The sequence below is a fragment of the Gasterosteus aculeatus genome, chromosome 8 (assembly GCF_964276395.1).
Source record: "Gasterosteus aculeatus chromosome 8, fGasAcu3.hap1.1, whole genome shotgun sequence".
NCBI lineage: Eukaryota > Metazoa > Chordata > Actinopteri > Perciformes > Gasterosteidae > Gasterosteus > Gasterosteus aculeatus.
This window is the reverse complement of record NC_135695.1, coordinates 12,164,935-12,186,226: the sequence shown is the minus strand read 5'-3', so window position 1 is coordinate 12,186,226 and position 21,292 is coordinate 12,164,935. Positions and strand designations below refer to the sequence as shown.

The 21,292-nt window shown below is 44.7% G+C and overlaps 2 protein-coding genes across 3 annotated transcripts in view; one reads left to right on the top strand and one right to left on the bottom strand.

The window, feature by feature from the left end:
* Positions 1–423: 423 nt before the first annotated feature.
* Positions 424–13,116, top strand: LOC120824282 (interferon-induced protein 44-like). The gene is made up of 16 exons (XM_078108090.1): positions 424–629; positions 5,451–5,617; positions 5,764–5,815; positions 6,024–6,219; positions 6,642–6,794; positions 7,211–7,382; positions 7,634–7,734; positions 7,814–8,003; positions 9,571–9,594; positions 10,022–10,507; positions 10,918–10,966; positions 11,082–11,277; positions 11,764–11,916; positions 12,009–12,180; positions 12,414–12,514; positions 12,820–13,116. Exons 1-16 carry the CDS (start codon positions 601–603, stop codon positions 13,012–13,014), a joined length of 2,436 nt encoding a protein of 811 aa, XP_077964216.1. The 5' UTR covers positions 424–600; the 3' UTR covers positions 13,015–13,116.
* Positions 13,117–13,363: 247 nt separating this feature from the next.
* The window catches only part of rabgap1l (RAB GTPase activating protein 1-like), an 85,845-nt gene continuing 77,916 nt past the window's right edge, over positions 13,364–21,292 (bottom strand). For both annotated transcript variants that reach the window (XM_040185380.2, XM_040185381.2), the window contains exons 21-26: positions 18,663–18,773; positions 18,153–18,257; positions 17,720–17,803; positions 17,361–17,432; positions 16,391–16,591; positions 13,364–15,819 (exon numbers count right to left, since the gene is read on the bottom strand). In XM_040185380.2, the coding sequence (XP_040041314.2) occupies positions 15,664–15,819; positions 16,391–16,591; positions 17,361–17,432; positions 17,720–17,803; positions 18,153–18,257; positions 18,663–18,773 (729 nt within the window). In that variant the 3' untranslated portion in view covers positions 13,364–15,663. The remainder of the gene's footprint in view (positions 15,820–16,390; positions 16,592–17,360; positions 17,433–17,719; positions 17,804–18,152; positions 18,258–18,662; positions 18,774–21,292) is intronic.

Genomic DNA, 21,292 nt, shown 5'->3' with positions numbered 1-21,292 from the left:
CGTTCTCTCTCTCCGCGAGCAGCCTGTTGTCCTTCTTCTCTCCTCCATTATCAGGCCGCGGATAAACCAGTGTATTATAAACGCAGCGTCTCCTCCTGTCAACGTGATGGAGGAAAGGGCACAGCGTTGGCCATGTCATCGTTTCCCCCACAATGTGAGGATGTTACTTATTAATTCGCTAAACGGGGGCCTCCTCTACCCGTAATGTGGAACAGACAATAAGCAACCCTTCTTAGAAAGGAAAGGTGCTTCCTGCTGAGGAATCTGCACAGTTAAAGGTTCACAAGAATGACTTGTTAATCATTTCATCCAACAAAACGGTAACCAATTAGTATGTTAATCAGAGGTACCGCAAAACCGCCTGTGAGGTGTTGGTTTTGTGGTTGTTTGGTGGGAGAACCGTCCCTTTACTCTGCGGGGGGGTCCAAAGGTGTGGACCATTTGTGCCACTGTGCACAGAACTTCCTGCAGTGCTGTTTGTGTAACTCATCATGCTCACTGTTAGGTTTCACTTTCTTTTCCGGAGAAGAGAGAGTCGCTTCTCCGTCTTTGTCTGTCGCCTGTCCGCCGTTGGTCACCGCGTCTGCTTGCACTCGCGTCATGGAGGCACAGAACAAAAAGAATCAGAGGTACGTTCGTGTTTTCACGCCACGTTACACGCGTGTAAAATAAGCAGTAAGTCATGTTTACGGTCTCGCGTCAAACTCAACGCTTGTTGCTTCAGTGGTTTTTGTTTGTTGTTGTTGGGTCAAACAGTGAATCAAAACATGTAAATGTCTTTCTATAACTCGGTGCACATTGTATCAGGCTTTGTAGAAATATACATTTTACATCTGTATACTTATCAGAGCTAATGTTTTGCTTCATTACTATGACAACAAATGTCCTTTTAGAGAAACCTTTTGCTCTTTTTCAAAATATAAATTCTCACAGCAAGAAGGTCCTGGGTTTGATTCCGCCCAGTGGCCTTTCTGTGTGGAGTCTGCATGTTCTCCCCGTGTCTGCGTGGGTTCTCTCCGGGTTCTCCGGCTTCCTCCCACAGTCCAAAGACATGCTCTGGGGATCAGGTTAATTGGGGACTTTAAATTGCCCGTAGATGTGTGAATCGGAGTGTGAATGGTTGTTTGTCTCTGTGTAGCCCTGCGATTGGCTAGCGACCATGTCAGGGTGTACCCTGTCTATCGCCCGAAGTTGGCTGGGATGGACTCCAGCCCCCCCGCGACCCTGTGTGCAGGATAAGCGGTTTGACAATGGATGGATGGATGGATGTTATTGCTCTTTTTTTCCCTTGACAAGAGTCAACTATATAAGTAAACATTCAACATTTCTCGTAACACACAAAAAAACCATAACACTGATAAATGAAGTCAGTTTGAAGTAAAGTCAGGAATTGTCCTGACAGACGTCACACGACTTGCTGAACTATCTCCTATCTTTGGAAAAGGCAGTTGAGAATTACAGGCACCAGAGACCCAATGCAAAATACCTGCTGTCCCTGTTTTGCGAATTGACAGACATCCAATTGACGTTTGGCTAACTGAGTAATTCAAGTATTTACTCTGTATATCGGTTTGATTCTTACTAATTTGTGATTGCAAATTCAAATGGTGTAACGTAGTGTTGTAGTGGAAGAGGGCAAAGCATCGCCTGATTTGCAAATAGGTCATTTTGTAGGATTGCATTGTCAACATATGAATACATTTGTCGACATGGTTGTATCTCAGTTTTAAATAGTTCATGTAGTAGTAATTACTAAATAAAAGCTATAGCAGGAGTTTGCGTACGGATGCCCACACAACACACAACTTTTCTGCCTCACAGATATTGCCGAGTATTTCCATCATTAGTGCTCAACTCAAATTCCTTCAGAAAGCTATTGTTAAGGTTTCGGAAGCTCGAGGGAGGACTCAATCCTTTGTTCTCGTCCCGGCCGGAAACGAGGACACGAATGAGTCAATTCGTTTAAATTCAAAAATCAAAAGTTATTTAATAACTGAACAACGTAATAGGGATTACAATTACAAAGTGAAATACTAAGCGAACAGTGGAATTGTCATGGGTGCTGGTGGGAGGCAGGACTCAGACGCAGACTTGCGGGAAACAAAAGACTTTAATAGTCAAAAGGGTCAAAAACACAGGAACCGGGAGGAAAACCAGCAGGCAACATGTAAGACGAAAGACATCCACAACAAGAGACTATGACATGCGTGACGAAAGACAATGACGCGACAAGTGACACAAGAGACACATGGCTTAAATACACAAGGGAGGTGCAGGTGATTGGACACAGGTGGAAACTATTAGACGAACACAGGGGATGACGAGACAAGGCAGGAAGTGAAGTTACCCGGGGACACGAGTGGCAGAAAACTACAAAATAAGACAGGAAGTGAACCACACCGTGACAGTACCCCCCCCTTAAGGGCCGAATTCCAGACGGCCAACACTAGAGCGAACAAGGGGTGGGTGGGGAGGGAAACCAGAGACGTTGGTCGGACCACCCTGGAAACTCTGGCGGGCGGCCTGGCGGGCGGCCAGACGAGCGGGGAGCCTCTGGGGGTCGGCCCGGCGGGCGGTCACCAATCCGGCTCCGGAGCGGCGACTGCAGGGCACGGAACGTCTCTAGAATGGAAGACTCGGAGACACGGGAAACGTCTGGGGTAGTCGTCGTCGGCAGCCCGGGGACACGGGAAACGTCCGGGGTAGTAGTCGTCGTCGGCAGCTCGGGGACACGGGAAACGTCCGGGGTAGTCGGCGGCGGCGGCTCGGGGACACGGGAAACCTCCGGGGTAGTCGGCGGCTGCTCCAGCTCGGGGACACGGAACACCTCCGTAGTCTGCGGCGGCTCAGCCCCCCCCATAACCCACCCCGTAGCCCCCCCCTCAAGGGCCGGATCCCAGACGGCCCTCAAATCACCAACGGGAGGGTGGGAGAGGACCATGGGATGGGAGGGAGGGAGCCTGAGTCTCGGAGCGGGGACTGGGGGCGTCGGGGTCATGAGTCTCGGAGCGGGGACTGGGGGCGTCGGGGTCATGGAGCGTGGGGCCGGTACTGGTCGGGTCGGGGGCATGGAGCGTGGGGCCGGAACTGGTCGGGGGCATGGAGCGTGGGGCCGGAACTGGTCGGGGGCATGGAGCGTGGGGCCGGAACTGGTCGGGGGCATGGAGCGTGGGGCCGGAACTGGTCGGGTCGGGGGCATGGGTGAGAGTCGCGGCGGCCCAGCGGGAACGGGAGATCGCTGCGGCGGCCCAGCGGGAACGGGAGATCGCTGCGGCGGCCCAGCGGGAACGGGAGATCGCTGCGGCGGCCCAGCGGGAACGGGAGATCGCTGCGGCGGCCCAGCGGGAACGGGAGATCGCTGCGGCGGCCCAGCGGGAACGGGAGATCGCTGCGGCGGCCCAGCGGGAACGGGAGATCGCTGCGGCGGCCCAGCGGGAACGGGAGATCGCTGCGGCGGCCCAGCGGGAACGGGAGATCGCTGCGGCGGCCCAGCGGGAACGGGAGATCGCTGCGGCGGCCCAGCGGGAACGGGAGATCGCTGCGGCGGCCCAGCGGGAACGGGAGATCGCTGCGGCGGCCCAGCGGGAACGGGAGATCGCTGCGGCGGCCCAGCGGGAACGGGAGATCGCTGCGGCGGCCCAGCGGGAACGGGAGATCGCTGCGGCGGCCCAGCGGGAACGGGAGATCGCTGCGGCGGCCCAGCGGGAACGGGAGATCGCTGCGGCGGCCCAGCGGGAACGGGAGATCGCTGCGGCGGCCCAGCGGGAACGGGAGATCGCTGCGGCGGCCCAGCGGGAACGGGAGATCGCTGCGGCGGCCCAGCGGGAACGGGAGATCGCTGCGGCGGCCCAGCGGGAACGGGAGATCGCTGCGGCGGCCCAGCGGGAACGGGAGATCGCTGCGGCGGCCCAGCGGGAACGGGAGATCGCTGCGGCGGCCCAGCGGGAACGGGAGATCGCTTCTTCCGCTTGCTCCTCCTAGGGTTAAGGAGGTCCCGGAGCTCGAGGCAGGCGAGCTGATAGCTCCTGGGACCAAAAACACAGTTTGTTTTCCGCTGCCAGAAGGGACTCCTTACGTCCAGGTAGTCCGGACCGTAGTCTGGCAGCGGGTCTGCTGAGCCCTTCTTTGGTCGCGTCATTCTGTCATGGGTGCTGGTGGGAGGCAGGACTCAGACGCAGACTTGCGGGAAACAAAAGACTTTAATAGTCAAAAGGGTCAAAAACACAGGAACCGGGAGGAAAACCAGCAGGCAACATGTGAGACGAAAGACATCCGCAACATGTGAGACGAAAGACATCCACAACAAGAGACTATGACATGCGTGACGAAAGACAATGACGCGACAAGTGACACAAGAGACACATGGCTTAAATACACAAGGGAGGTGCAGGTGATTGGACACAGGTGGAAACTATTAGACGAACACAGGGGATGACGAGACAAGGCAGGAAGTGAAGTTACCCGGGGACACGAGTGGCAGAAAACTACAAAATAAGACAGGAAGTGAACCACACCGTGACAGGAATATTTCGCGAAATAGAGAATCCTCTGAGCAAGTCTGAAGTGACTTATCAACGCGGCTGCAGGAGAAGTTCTAACAGTCTTTCCCCGCCATGGTCCTTTGAAAACTCTTGAGGTGTGTCTTCTTTGGTGCATTTGAATGTCATTGGCTTCTTCTCCAAAGGGTCACCTCCTCCATTGTCCCCTTCACGTCGAGGTGTGATGCTGCAGCTGTAACCTGAAACCTCTCTGTCCTAGCTGTCCCTCACATTCCAAGGCACTCAATGTAGATACATTCGGCTTTATGCCTCAATGAGTGAATTTAACAAAGCATACATCGTTTAAGTCTTCATCTTATAACTAGTACACTTTCATTACAACAACCCATCATTAATGATCACCGCTCATCACACTTCATCATAAGATCTAAGACAGTTCATGTGGTTCAATTCTCAAGACATTTGCCTCAGTCGGCTGCCTTACATGAAGTTGTTCATTTTATTACCTGACAGGAGAAAAAACTCCCAGAAAACCCTCTTTGGGGAAAAATTGGAAGAAATCCATAAAGAACGGCAATTGGCATCCGTCCCCAGGTTTTAACATCACATTGTGACAGAATGTTAATGTGTACAGTGTTTATATGATTTAAATGACTATGAATTGTGTTTGATTGAAATTGCATTCACTTCATCTAACATGTTAATATAATAACTAATATCTAATAACACACAAAATATAATTCTATCACTAAACATCATTACACGTACTACAAATTCTATGACTAGGGGTGCACTTCTGGCTTAAATCCCTAACACTATTTGGCATTTCTCCGTCCATCTCAACAGCAGCTGTTTTTAGGTCACATGAATAGCATTTGATGTGTAATGGATTTAACCAGGATTTAACCATGTTTTATGCTCTGAATCTGATATTGTTGTTTTCCTCAACAGCGGCTTTGTATTTGAAGGGTCCTCTGCAGCCAGGTTTCACCCTGGCCCCCGTGCTTTAGCTGCATTAACTACCAGTAAAGAAGCAGGGACCAATGATTCTTCCAGCACTGTGACAGATGTCAGTTCAACAGAGAGAAGGGAGAACAACATTTTGTTTACATTCCCAGGTAAGCTGCTTAACACTTCCACACCAAGAAATCCTTCCGCCATTGCACTTGCACTACCGTTGCATATATAAGCCACTCTTGTGGTTTTCATTCATTGTTTGGATGTAGTTAAAAAAAATACAAGAAAAACCTCATCTTCTCCAAAGCAGCTCGAAAAAAACTGGAATCTCCATGGCGAGACATCGAGTGGACAGAAGAGTGAGTAAAATGACAGTCATGTCAAGTTTCAACCATTTAAATAAATAGCATTCAAATTAATGTATTTCCGTTCATTTAAAGCGAAAAGAAACCCCCCTAATTTAAACACCATCAACATATTTCGTTTCAACTCATATATATAAAAACACACTTTGCATGCCTTAATTCTATTTACACTGAGCAGCAAGATTCTCTTATTTGAATCTAGAAAAAATCTGAGCTTGAAGGTGACCATCAGCTCCTACAAACCCAGCAGTGAGGATGTGTCTCAGGCTAAGGTTCTCCTCCTGGGTCCGGTTGGTTCTGGAAAGTCCAGCTTCATCAGCTCAGTCCAGTCGGTGTTTAAAGGAAGAGTCACCAACCGGGCCATGGTGGGCTCCTCCTCCACCAGCTTCACCAAGAAGGTACAAGTCAAGTAACTGGCAATCCCTGTAGTTGGGATTTATTTTGAGGGACTAGCGGACCAAATGAGCTGAAATTCTAGGTTTTGAGCAATGGGGAGATACCTCGTTTAGGCTTTCAGGGTTGAGGGAATCTTAAAAAGGAAAAACACTGCCCAAACAGTGTTTTTTCAAGTTATGAATGTACTTTCTTGCTGAAATCAAAGTTAAATGCTTAAATTAACAAAATATATACTATAAATATGTTAATATTTGGGCACCGACAGACTAGACAAACACATAAAAAACAGCATTGAGGCAACACTGAACCTGAATGTCGTTTGTTCTTCAGAATAATGCAGCGGGGCAAACCTCCAATCAGCAGGTCTGTTGCTATGGTTTTGGCGTCCATCCTTTTAACTTGTTTGTGTGTGTGTGTGTGTCAGCTGCAGTCCTTCAACATCCATGCTGAGGATGTAGAGGATCCCACTGGGCTGGTCTTGTGTGATATGGTGGGCCTGGGAGGTGGAGATATGACCGGACTGACCCTCCATGACATCCTGTCCGTCATTAAAGGTCATGTACCTGAAGGGCACAAGGTAAGCAGGGAGCGTGTTGTCATGTTGTAGTTGCAGCATTGCTGTAGACAGCTCTACAGGTGTATTGGTTGGATGTTTGGTCCGGACTGAAACATTTCCCCTCAAAAACCACATAGATGGGCAAAGCATTTTGTACTCTCGTGGTTTCTCAAGAGGATGCGTTTCAATGACAGTAGTGGTCCTCTGACTTTCTTTCTAGCGCCACTATGAGGTCAACATTTGTGGGTTTGGGTGAAATGTCTCGACCCCCATTGGATGGGTTGCCATGAAATTTGGTACCTTCCCCTGAGGATATAAGAGCCTTTGTGATCCACTTTCTTTTTGTCTAGCACCGGCATTAAGTCAGAATTAATTTATTGGCTAATTGCTAAACACGCAACACGCGCCGTGTTGCTCTTCTTTTCTCTGTGTCATAGTTCAGCCCAGATCAGCCAGTGAGGTCGGAGACGGTGGGCTACGTGAAGAGGCCAAGCCTCAAAGACAAGGTCCATTGTGTGGCCTTTGTGGTGGACGCCTCGAAAGTCCTGACCTACCCTAAAGGCCTCAGTGACACCTTCCAGAAGCTCCGGGAGCACATCAGTGAACTGGGTAACAACAGGAGAAGCAAAACACTTAAACATTAAGACAGATGTTGTCCCCTGTCGGACCGAATGGGCTTTAACTTTTGAAAACAAGGTAGACTTGGTCAGTGTTTGGTCAGTGTTTGCCTTAATTCAGTTGTCATTGTTTAAATGCGTCCATGACTTAACGTTTGGTAATGTGTTCCTCTAGAATCTAACAATTAAAAGCTGTTTTATTGCAAGGAAATCTTAATGACAGCCTTGTGTTCTGTCTGTTAGGGGTTCACCAGGTGGCTCTGCTGACCCACATTGACAAAATCTGTGTTGAAACGGACAAAGACGTCGCAGAGGTTTACAAGAGCAACACCATTCGGGACATGGTAGGCTGGAATAATGCATAAATTAATTGATATATGGTAATTCTGTTATTTTAATGCTTACATTTGTGTGTATTTGCAGATGGTTAAAGCCGGAGCTCTGTTGGGAATGTCCACCTCCTACATCGTCCCGGTGAAGAACTACTCTTCAGAGCTGGACCTGGATGTGAACACTGATGTGCTCCTGCTTAGTGCTGTCGACCACATCCTTCAATATGCTAACCTGTATTTCCAGGACAATACGGCCCAACACACAGGGCAGAAAATGGAATAAAACATTCCTTTCTTTTAAGAATATAGAAAAAGGTTTGCAAATTCACATTCATCTAATCTTTTGTGGTTTAATGCTTAATGTTAGGAAGCTGCTCAGGAATAAAGTTTGTGTCCAAGATTTAACCATTCGTAAATGTTAAAGCTACAGAACAATCCCATAAAATGGTACAGGCACTGGCTTTGAACCTTTCCTCTTGTTATGTCTTTTACAACATTATAATGAGAAAATTGTGATAATTCAGAAGAAATCCGAACTTGTGATATCTTTGTAAGCATCAACTTTTCTCTTTGTATCAAGCTCAATAAACCTTATTCAACAACCAGCCATACAGAGGGGTTTCTGCGTGCCGGTTTTCTCACACTTTATTTTGCCTCATACAGGAATAAATATCTACAAGTGGTCTTTACCTGTCACAGTATAGCTGTCTTTCTCCAGAGTTTCTCTTAACAATAGTCATCTCCAGCAGGGCCGAGATCCTTTCTTGTGGCAGTAGCAAGCAACGGCCACTGAGTGGCAATATAAAATGCAGTACAAGCCCTCATTAGACTTAAATGAACAACTTACTTCGGAGAGTTTAATGGATGCAATGTTTAAAACTTAGGACCTTCTTTCTTTGAGGCGACAGTGTCACCATATTGCCCAACATTTTCTGACATACTGTAGTATGACTTACTTTTTTATATGGTGTGTGTGTCTGTTTTACTACTGTACTGTTACTACTATGATACTGTGAATTTTTTCTTTTGTTTTTGTTTTCTGAATACCTATGGTGTTAGAATTTAATAACCTTTTTTAACACACTGCACTGACTTTTATTGTTTTTTTTCCTTATTATACTCTACTATGGCTTTTTCAGGGCCTTCTACGAAATACTATATCTACACATACAACATATTTATCCGTATATAATCTTTTATATGAAACTGTATTTATTAGATATATTATCCCATAATCTTATATGTATTTTTTTGACACTCAACATGTTAAATATGTTTTCTTTGCAGACTGAACCAATCATGTCACGTGTTTAGTCGTGTTTCGTCGTGTCGTTACGGGAAAACGAAAGTTAAAGTTTCAGTCAAGTCGGCCGTACTATGCCTTTCATTTCCAGTATTCCCCTTCAAAATACATTTATAATGCTGAAAATAATTGACTAAAAACAGTCAATTTAATGAAAATGCTTTGTGATATTGTTGGGCTGTTGATTCAATTTAATGGTGCACATTTTTCTAAGGCCCAAGACCCCCCAGCTCTTGTGTAAAAATACGAGGAAACATAAATATAGTTAGAAGTGACTTAAGATTGATAACTGATTAAAAAAAGACCTAAAAAGGGACTAAAAGATACCTAAACCTATGTTTAAAATTTGATAAAGTTAAAATAAGTATAAAATACCATGAAGTCTTTTGTACGATTCTTGATGTCCTGTTAAACATCTAAATTGCCAAAAGATAAATGACAAAGATTCTCTTGAACTCTCTTATGTTGAAAGTAACAATTTAGTACTTCCGGTCTTCCTCATGCTGCGCGTGTCTGCTGCACTTTTGACGGCTGCTAATATCCAGTCTGCCCTTTCGTCTTCGAGGAAGGTAATTGTTTTTATCCCTTACTTTGTCTTTGATTCATTGTAAAACTAAAATATCTTTAAACTTGTTAGTCCTTGTTTAGAATATTGAATTTAAATATGAATTATGAATGACGATTTTCCATCTCTCAAGTTTTGTCTCAAAAAGCATTTGCATATCAATGGCAGTGTTTTTGTTGGGAAAGGGTGAAACGTCCTTTCGAATTATAATTGCATTGACATAAGTAAGTATTTCAGTAAGCAACATGCCCCAACAAATCCTTAAACTGAACTGACTGTACTTGGTTCTAATGTCAGGTACATTGAACTTAGGAAACCGTCTTAAGTGTCTCAACTTGGGCTGTTGATCAAGTTAAATGAATCCATCTCCAATAAGATGCACCGCTTCAAACCTGCAACCACTGTTTCTGTTTTCTGTTCCTGATCGTCAGCAGAAAAAACAACCAGCATGAACTCCAAACTAACCAGCAGCCAGCAGAAAGAAATCTGCTCCCAGCTGGGAAGTGTCAAACTGCGTCTGCTGTACAAGGCCAGCATCCATGGTTTCAGCGGCGCTGGCTTCCACCAGCAATGTGACAACCACGGTCCCACGGTGTCTGTGGGCTTCAATGCTTCCGGTTATGTGTTTGGAGGCTACACCAAACCACCCTTCAGTCAGTCTGGGGGGTACATGCATGATGAGCAGGCCTTTCTTTTCACCTTTAATGGAGAAAAGCTCATCAAATATCCAGTCTCTTCTCCAGCTTATGCAGTAAGAATGGTTGGTAACTCTGGTCCATATTTTGGAGAAGATTTGGTTCTTGTCATGAGAGGCAAAGCAGTCCATTCCAATCCAGGGAATCATTACAACTTCACTGCTGCAGAGATGCATGGCAACGACATCCAGCTGACTGAGTGTGAAGTTTATGAGGTGGAGAGTAAGTGAACTACAACAACAAGTCGGATCATATCAGATCATATTTTTGTTGCACTTTACACACCATCAGTCTGGTTACCAGAAACCAAGCTTCCTAATAAAAGAACACCTGGGCACATCTGCATATTTGTTGCTGCAATACAGCAAGTTTTATCAGGCTAGTTAAAACGGATGGTAGCTTTTCTTTTCACCACTGACTCACAAATAATAACCAGCAGTGAAAAGTGACGTAAACAATTCCAGTTTAGCGTAGAACTGGAATATTCATATATATTCATGTTTTAGGGAAAGGGAAACAAAAAGGGAGTTGTAATTCATGTTTCATGACTTCAAAGAACAGCTAATAGATTACTTGTGTGGGTGTTTAAATTTGATTAAAATCACATGGCCTGATTTGCTTTTCAGCAACAGCAATGCTAGAACTTGAGAAGCCGTGGAGGCCGGTCGTCTGGGAAAACGAGTAAGCTGGACGTGACAACACTTTGTATTTACCTATTGTTTTTACCTAGTCACAGTATAATGTCATAAAGTACTCAAGTGTTGAAGATGTCTTAGAGCTGATCTTGTTTGGTCAGGAAGCGAGTCGAGATGATGGAGAGCATCAGGCTCCACTGCTCCCCGTCCAACTCTGTGGCGCAGGTTCGGGTCCTGCTGATCGGACCTGTTGGAGCTGGAAAGTCCAGCTTCTTCAATTCTATCAACTCTGTATTCAAAGGCTACGTCAGCAACCAGGCCATCGCCGGCTGCTCCACCAACAGCCTCACCAAACAGGTTAGGCTGGTTTCATTCACTTCATGTACATAGTTCACTTCAATTTTTAACAGTAGTGCACAGGGTTTTTTTGTTATGTGTCTCTTTTGCATTAAATTCTGAAAAGACATCATGTCCTGCTCAGGTGCCACCATTGAGTTTTAAGTAACACATTTCATCATAACTAATGGCCTTCCCACCCCATCACTTGTACATAAACCACAGCAACAAGCCGTCCCGACATGATGACTGCCAGCATTGTACTCGTAAGCATTTGGCTCAAAGCACCGGCCGCTGTCAGCATGGCCAGTAGACTTTTAATCCTGCATGAGATCTGCAGTAAAGGAAGAAAAAGGACAAGTTAACATACCTTTTTTGGTACGGTCTTTAGTGCTGATGACAAAGTAAAGTGTGCTTTGCCCGTCCTGTTTATGAGTGTTTGTAGCAAATCGTTTTCGCCATCCACAATCTCGTGTAATAAACTCCATTACGTAATATTCCTGACAGTTTCGCACATACTCAATAAAAGATGGACAAGGAGGAAACCCGCTGCCAATCATCTTGTGTGATACCATGGGATTGGAGGAAAGCACGGGGGCGGGCCTTGATATCGATGACATCGCCAGCATCCTCGAAGGTCATCTGCCAGACTCCTATCAGGTTGGGCTTCGTATTATCAGTCGGAGCATTAACAGCATGAGGTTTTGTCCTGTGACTCAAACGGCCCTTTTCTCTCACTTCTCATGACTCAGTTCAACCCAACGGCTCCTCTGCGTTCGAATGCCAGCGGCTATCACAACTCGCCGGGCCTGAGTGACAAGATCCACTGCGTGGCCTACGTCGTCGATGCCTGCAAGGTCGCCATCCTGCCGGCAAAACTGGAGCAGAAGCTGGAAGCTATCCGCAGAAAGGTCAACTTGATGGGTCGGTGAAAATCAAAAATCATTTTAAGTGGTGATTTTGTACCTAAATTGTGTGATATTCACAAACCATTGAGAAATGTCAGAAGTACTGCAGGTCATCCTTATCCACTAAATAATAGAAAGCTTAAATGAAACAGACTAGAAATGTGCTTTCTAGTAGTTTAGCACAGTAGAGACACAGAATGTTAGAGATGGAACCAGATGTCTTAGGATTTATTTTTTTAATCTCTGCAGGTATTCCTCAGCTGGTCCTGCTGACGAAGGTGGATGAAGCCTGCCCTTTGGTTTCACAGGACATCAGGAACATTTATAAGAGCAGCTACATTCAGGATATTGTGAGATCCACTTTAAATTGAGACAGAAAATGTGAATCAAATTGTTTGCAGGTTTAATTTTGGTTCTTAATCTAAATGTAAATCTAAATGAACTTTTTGTTATTATTATTGAGTTGCCCTGTCATGTGTAAAGTAGCGGCGCAAATATACAGTAATAACATTTTTGATGGGTTGGTATTGATGGTAATACGTCTCTTATGTGATAGTATCAATACACACACAACTTGCCACTTTTCTTAACTGAATGGAATTATATTTATTTGGAACTACGCTCATTGGCATATTTTGTTGCTATTGTGATTCAGATGCAGGAGGTTGGTGTTCGGCTCGGTGTGCCAATGTCCTGCGTTGTTCCGGTGAAGAACTACAGCAAAGAATTCGAGTTGGATCAAAACTGTGACATCCTACTTCTCACCGCCATCATCCAGATGTTTCGTTCCACTGATGATTACTTTGATGATCTCAGTGACCGACTCAGCAATGTTAAAACCAAAGAATGAATAAAAGCAGCACAGCGGATGTTTATATCTTGTCAAACTGCTTTGAAAAGTTACTGAAAATGACCCGTCGTGCTATTGATAATAAACTATTGTTATCGAAAACAACAGCTGATTCCTAACTTTTCAAACAGCCGTGTAAATTGCCTGTATTCTTCTGTAGCTGCTTTACATAATGCATCCTGGTCCTTAGTCTTGTAGTTCATGGATGTGAACCACAATGGTAAACGATCAACTGTCAACCAGCAAGCTGTAGTAATTCACCTTTTACTCAAGAGTATAGCAATAGGTTGTCATATAAAGTTTGTAAACCTGCTATTTGGTTGTTCAATAGAAGATCAAAGTGCGTGAATGAACAGAAAAACGGAAATTTATTGATGTCAGAGTGTTATTGTACAGCTGGGTACAGTCCCTCTCTGTGTTACACACATGTTCTCATCGGAGTCACGCATGCCTTTGCATTGATGAAAACAATTGAATTAAAGTGAAATGGCAGCTGTCCTCTCCGTGGCAATAAGTTAAAAAAAAAACTGCTCTGTGCTCAAGCCAGCTTTTAAAATGGAGAAATAAAAAATAAACTTTTGTATTAGTGCACATTAAAAGACAGCTTTTCTCCGGCTTGGCAACATCTTACATTAAAATGGTTGTACGACTTTGTACGGCAACGGTCACAGGTGTGGCCAACAGGAGCTATGAACAAAAGGGAAGAAGGAATGTCTTGGAAATGCCAAACACACACGTGTGATTCAATGGTTCCTTCCACAGAGCTGCTCAGGGGCCCGTCGAGGGAGCGGAGGGCATGCTGGGAGCCCCCTGGTGGAGAGGATGATGAGCGCACCCGTCCATATGATCAGAGGGTGTAGTCGCTGGGAGGACAGAGGACGGACAGAGGAGGCGGAGGGGGCTCTTATGGCACTCGCCGACATTTCAGACGGTCAGACGGCTTCCCTCTCGTCAGCCAGCGGCTGCGCTCGTCAACGGGAGGCAAAGGCAGCAACGGGAAGAAGAAACCATTTCAACTTCAAGCAGTCGAGTAACAATGCTAAACACACACATCAAAAAACACACACTCACACAAAGTACACACGGGCTTGGTCAGAGTCCAAAGGCTGATTTGAGTGACAACCAGAAGGGAAAGTAAAGTGGGACATTTGGCACCGACACGGCAGCTCTGCCTGCTAGTAAAGCACCAGCACGCATCACGCATGTGGAAGCAAAAACAGAACTTTACGGATTTTGTTGTATTTATCAACCTAGACAGCAAAATGACCCCTGTGACCCCTTTCACAGGCGGTGGCCCTCACAGTTACTGAAGATTTTAGCCACCAGCAATTTAACGATCACATATTAGTCATTTTCCAATGTAGACACCTATAGACTTATTGTTCTAGCATCCGCAATTCAATTGACTTCTTGAAAGATGATCAGGCTGTAAAGTGTGCAGCTGTAAACACGGAGCCACCACGGGCTCAGTGAACTTATGCTGTCTGCATTGCACAAAGGGTTCATTAGCAATTGGGTAGTTTTAACCGGCCAAAGCTGAAAGAAAGTGTAGGGAAATTGTGCAAATGGCCTTTGGACTCTTTGACGATAACGGCGAATATTGCAACTAAATCTCGCTTAATGTTTGTGATCAGAACTCTTAACAAAACGATCACTGGATGTTAAACATCTGCATGTGAAACACAGGAGGAGAGAAATCAAATACTTGAGCCGGAACGGGGATAAAAAACATTTGAAACGCCGCGAGTCGTTTCAACTGGTGATAAACAAAGAGAGAGAGAGGGGACATTGAGCACATTAAGATCTCTGCTGGTTGTCACTTTGGTTCTTCAGCATTTGGATTCGACCGACTCGATGACACACTGTGCTTATGTCAACATGTGGCGACATTCAAAATCCAAACGGTAAAAAAACAAAACAAAAAAAAAATGTCTTCTCAAAGAACTGTACAAGATGATTACAAAAATCAATAATTAGTTATACATATTTATATGACAACATTGTTTACGTTATATTACTATAATGAAATACAACTTCTTGTGTCGACCTCTTTTAAGACGGCAGTATTCCTTTTTCCTTGTTCTGTGGCTTTGCTGCGATGAAGATCCTCGTTGCTGATCACTACATTTCTATGCGGCATACTTAGCAGTATCTCTTAGAATGAACCTCTGTCGCTATTATTTAAATATTGTCCAACTTGTGAGACTGAATGTTATGCTATCTAAAACATAATCTTATACAGATAAATGTATTATGACTGCAGAAGCATTATCTGGTCCCAAGGTGGAGCTAAATCCTTCCCCTGTATGAGGGATGCCATTGTATAGGTTCATTCAGTTCACCAACAGGCTCAGCGACTACTGAAAATAAAAAGTTAACAAACAACATTAAATTCAGTGGTCGTTACTGATGATGCAGAGGATCATTGAACGTAAACGCTAAGTGGAAGACAGGTGGCCGGTCCAGTGCTCCGCCTCTTTCCTCCTCATGGTGTTGTGTTATATCTGGAGTCCAAGAAGCTGATGAGCGTTGCTTTGCAAGTGGCTGAAAAAGGAACTCTACATATCTCGGCTGCTTGTTTTCTTCAACCTGTGTTCCTCAGCTCTAATGTGCGTCCTGCAGGCAAAGGAGAGATGGAGGGAGGGTCCTCTAGGCGGGGCCCTCCTTTGGGGAGGAGGGGGTCTGGGATGTGGAGCTGGAGGAAGAGGAGGTAGAGCTCTTCAGGGAGCCCAGAGTCTTGCTGAACCACGAGTTCTTTGCCGCCTGGACCTCATTCATCAGAACTCCCCGCTGGTGCTCGAGCTCCTGCAAAGACACAAGAGGACCACAGAGGAGTCAGCGGGAGCTTATCGAAAACGCGGTGCAGCCCGTCCAGCTACAAAAGTTTTCTCTAATCACTCATGAGCATCTTTAAAGCCAATTCAAATGATCAGTCTTCTCAAACACCTGTATAATTTAAATCAACCATCTTTGTGTGTCAACATTTGGTTTGTGACCAAACTACAGCAGAACTGATGAAGAAGCCTCAGTGGTGCTTTGTCCTAATGAGATAATGTTTGCCGTTTGTCAGATGCGTTGAGAAACCAGCATGTCAGCATTATCACTGTAAGCATGTGGACGTGTGTATTTACCTCAAAGCACTGCAGTACCTAAATAAAGAGCCACAGAGGATCCAGCATTTGCTTGAACTTCGTCTTTGGGTATCTTTGTTCCTTTGTTTTGTTATCGCGAGCACCCAAAATTATTTTCTTTGTGATGCCACCTTAAAATGAATTTGATCAACTTGCTGAAGCTCCCACCCCGCGGTACACTGTCCTGCATCTGTGCAGCGGTTGTTATCGTTTTTGACATGGCTGTGTCTCCCTGTGCTGCTGACCTGGATGCGACACTTGGCCTCCACCAGCTGCAGTTTGGTCTGTGCCAGCTCCAGCTCCAGGTGCCTCAGCTGCTCCTTCAGTCCGTCCTTCTCCTCGTCCGATGGCTCGCCGTACGTCTTGTCCCTGCCAGGGGACGAAGCCTGAAGGGATCCCAGGGTTGTGAAAAGGTCCCTACAGTTGTCACAGCCCATTACTTTACTCTGCATGGGCACACAACGGAGGATGCGCGTTAGCAGGGTTTGGTGGGTTAAACACTGCAGAGACATGTGGGCTCAGGTGAAAACACATAGTTGTCCATCTAGAATTACATGTCTGAGGAGACAGACCCACCATGTTAGACATAAAAGGCTGAGCTAAAGCCAGAGAATACATCTTGGGTGGAAAACCCAACAGTATGTGATCCATCTTTGACTTGATAGCCTGAACCTCACAGTGCAACGGGAAATTCAATCCACAGCTCATTCATCCCACCAAAATACACCCTGCAATCTACCACCCAACAATCTTGCGTAGACATTATTTAACAATGAATCCCAAGCTAACATACGAAGACAGTTAATCATAGCCTATCATTACATTTACAATGCTTATTTATGAATTGGGTTTTGTCCCTTCAGCTTCAATCTATTGTTAGTCCTCATTAGTTTCTCACAACGACGTGTATGTAACATAAGATTTACAATTACTACAGTGTCACCGTCCCTACCTGGTAAAACATTACATGAAGAAGAATGTCCTGAGTCGATACACCCGAGAATATCACATGCTTGACTATGGCTAAAAAAGCTCGTTATAGCTGTGATAATGTTGGAACCCGGACTTGTCTTACGCAAACTGAAAGTCAGAACAGTCTCTGTAAGGAATTTGTTCTTTTGATACAACCTTGTAGTTTTAATTAAATGTTTGCACGTCTCCTAACTTGCATCTGCTTCCTGCTACAGTGGCCGTAGATCGACAGCGGGATCTCACCCTGACGAAGTCCAGCTCTTCTTTTGTTGCCGCCTGTTGTTTTTCCAGCCTGGTGCTCAGCTGGGAGCAGATCTGTGACAAGTTTAGGAGGTTGGGTCATGTATGAGACGACACAATAGAACTACTCAATCAAAACAGTCTTGTCTCTCTCACCGTTTGCACCAATTATACGTATTTATTTATTACAATACATATTTATTACGTACAATTTATTAACGCAGGGAAACAGTGGGATTAGAAACCAAAAAATGAAACCTTTGCAGTTAACTGTAGTACGCTGTAAAGAGTGTACAGAGCAAATGAGTGAGATGTTTATACATTTATTTTCATATACATTTGGAGAAAGGTAAATTTCCAACCTGTTTATATTCAGTTATGATCGCTGTAGTTTTCTTGATCTCCAGCTCTGCTTTTTCAAGCTCCCTCCTGAACACTTCTTTCAGCTGGGAGAAACAAAACAACATGACAAAAACACAAAATTATAACGGAGGAAGAGCTTGTACATATGCAAATGTCCTGGTGATAAACGATCCTTAGCAACAATCAAACATCCACTGTGCCGACATAAGTAATGGATGTGGTTAAAACGCACACTGCAGGAGTCTCTCTTTAAGCATAGTAATTATAACACTTATATTGACCACTTTGGTGGGTGGCGGGTGTGTAACCTCCAATCGAAGAGTGTGCATCCCACTGGCACGCCCATCTACTAAGTTGGACGTCACTAAGGTGTCTTTATTGTTGCGCCATAAAAAGAAAAAGTAATTGTTTTAACGAGGGGACAGGTGTTACCTGAGCCGTCTCCTCCTCCTGCCGTCTCTTCTCCTCCTCCGTCTCCACCAGACGTTGCTTGGTGCTCAGCAGCTCTTTGTTCAGAACATCAGTCTTGTCTTCTGCCTGAGTGCACACACACAAACAGACAATCCCTCCAACTGATACCAGATCGGAAACCTCAACACAGGGTCGGTGTCACACGACCGTCAGAGTGCACATTGAAAACTGGACACAGTGGAACAATTGCAGTGTTGTAACATTACAATTAATCCATAAATACAGTTCTAGAGTTCTACACGGAGGACTTCCCACCACAGCTACAGTCCTCCAGTAGTGAGATGAGTTCACAATATTTGCTGTTCTTGTGGAAATGACCCACTGGGTGCAGTGAATTTCGCATTCGCAGCATATTATCGTCCAGCTCTATGTATAAATCATTGAATGCTGGCAGTTAATAAGGTAATTCATTCAGCTTTAACTTGAGACAAAGTCAGGAAACTAAAGTGTGGGGAGGACGTGCTGCGTTACCTGGTCGAGGTCGTTCCGAAGGGCAATCTTGCTGGTGACCAGTTCATGGGCCAAGTCGTCATTCTCCTGTTCCAGCCGCATACTGGCCTCCTGGAGACGACGGTTCTCCCTCTGGACAAACACACATACACACAGTTGGACATAGTATGAGTGCCTGTAGTGTTGATGAAAAACTGTCAACGGAAAGCATTTTCCATGCACTCTAGAGCACGAACCAAAGCTTCGCTCAGGAGTCTGAGCAGAGACTTTTTAGTTCAACTCTTTGTTTTTACATGAATGCTGTGAATTAAAAAAACACGTAGCAACGCCAAAGTATTCTGATAGCAAAACTAAGAAACAGCAATAAACACTTGACCACGTGTTTTATGGGCGTTTATTTAAACAGGTTCATAAGAACATTTTCACAAGTCCAAAACTCCGGAAGTTCTGGAAACTAAAGATGCTTTAATTGAAAAGCAAAAACCACTGTTGTAATAGTCTCAATTTAATGTTGCAGCCTTGTAAACCAAGCTGTGTTAAAAAGACACACACACACACACACACACACTAGTACACACAATCTCTAATCTTAAAGCCTGCATTGTAACCATTAGAGTCTCATGACTACTGGTCTGCCTGTACGGTCTCACATGGCCATGTCACCTGACCCTGATGTCCTGTCCCCCTAACGATGACCTCTTCTGCCACCACTAACTGCTCTCTCACACACACACACACACACACACACACACACACACACACACACACACACACACACACACACACACACACACACACACACACACACACACACACACACACACACACACACACACACACAGTATTAATAAACATCTAATGATGACGGTACAACAAAGCAGATCAAAAAGTAAAAACGTACATTTCCCTAAACAGCTGTACACAGGAGACACACACTCAGTCACACGTGTCAGAGACTGTTTGTTTCTGTCTGCTGCTCTTCAGATGAAATCAATACCCTCCTGTGGGCAGATAAGTGATGGGTTTCATTTGGGCAAACCGGGGAAAGACCTACACTGCTTCATGAGGACGGGAGACGTTTTGCTGCTGCCGCTTCTTCATGTTTTAAAGCGATTAAACATCTGAGCCGTTAAACTCAAATATTCAACACTACCTTTGGAAAATCTTGCTAAACAGTCTAACAATCATGGCCAATCAGGAAAATAAATGACTGGTATGTATAAAATATGAATGTCCTGTACAAAATCGATGTAATGATATTAAACAGAGGCAGCTCCCCGTGCTGCTGTCCAGTCACACAACGACGACAACAACAACAACAACGTGTGTGTATCGAGCCTCCAGCCGCTCTGACTGAACACAGGATCCTGACAGGAGTTTCCCTTTCTGGCCTTGCCCCCCCCCCCTCCTTAAATTCCTCTTTCCAATGCTTTTATTTTGTACTAAGATGAATACAGCTGAAGAAAAGTACCACTGGCCGAAAAAGTCACAAATTTACTTTAAAGCCAAACGAGGCAGGCAGCTCAAACAGTACAGCAGAAAAGGTACATACCTGAACCACGAGCATGAACCATACACACATGTTCTGTGACCATTTCTCAAAGAGGAATTCGTTCAGTGAAAGTGTTATTTAATTAGCTCATTTAGATGCAGCAACATTCCTGTTTTGTCTTCTCGCTCTGTAAGAAAGTCTTACAGATATGGCTGATAGTTGTCTCATCAACCAAGAAACCTTCCTTCCTTCCTTCCTTTCCTCCAGAACTAGCAGCCTTTTCAGCTCTGAGCGAAACAACGAGAACGCAGCTTTCCACCCGAGCATTTTGACTCATTCCAGGAAATAAGATGATTGCCGCAAAAACATCGTCTTGTTTTCAGCTAGACAGACGAGCATTTCGAAATCCATTCAATTAAAGCCAAACGGAGTTCTATTTGCATGTGGCTGAAGGGATCAGGGGCAACAATGCGCTGATCCAGCACATTGAGGTGTTGTGAAAGAAGGGCGGGTTTCTAACTGCTGAGTAACAGGAACAAACATTAGATTCTCTGAATATCCTGATAAAGACTTCATTTTAATCAAATAACTTGGGACCCCTCATGGTCTAAAAACAATATTTCAGCATCAGCAGTTTGATATGCTGAAAGTCATGAAGTAAAAGTATCTTTGCCAGAACCTGGAGCTTTAGTTATGAACTTAGTGCAAAACCGGTTGTGACTTTTCAAGAACCAACAGAACAGAAGAAATGGGCCTTTACTTTAAAACTTAACTTTTTGTTACAGGAATAGTAGCAAGTTCTTAACTAAGAATCTGTCCACTACTTAAAAACACATTACATGATCAGTGCTTATGGAAAGACATCAACTTAAAGTTCTCTTGACTATTCCTTTAATTAAAAAGAAAATTTGCCAGCAATACAAATGATTATCTGAACCCCTTCAGTTTGCTTTGAATGCTTTACAAATTTGGGGAAAATAACTAACTCTGTTTACTGACCTGTTATTGGACCAATCAGTATTCAAAAAACCCCAAATTATTATTTAAAGAGGATCAAGAGGAAAGGACAGATATTCTGATAGGAAAAGATGTCGTCTAATGACTTTGAATGTCTAAATATGTGCCTCACCTCTCCCGTCACTTCCCTCTGAAGACAAAA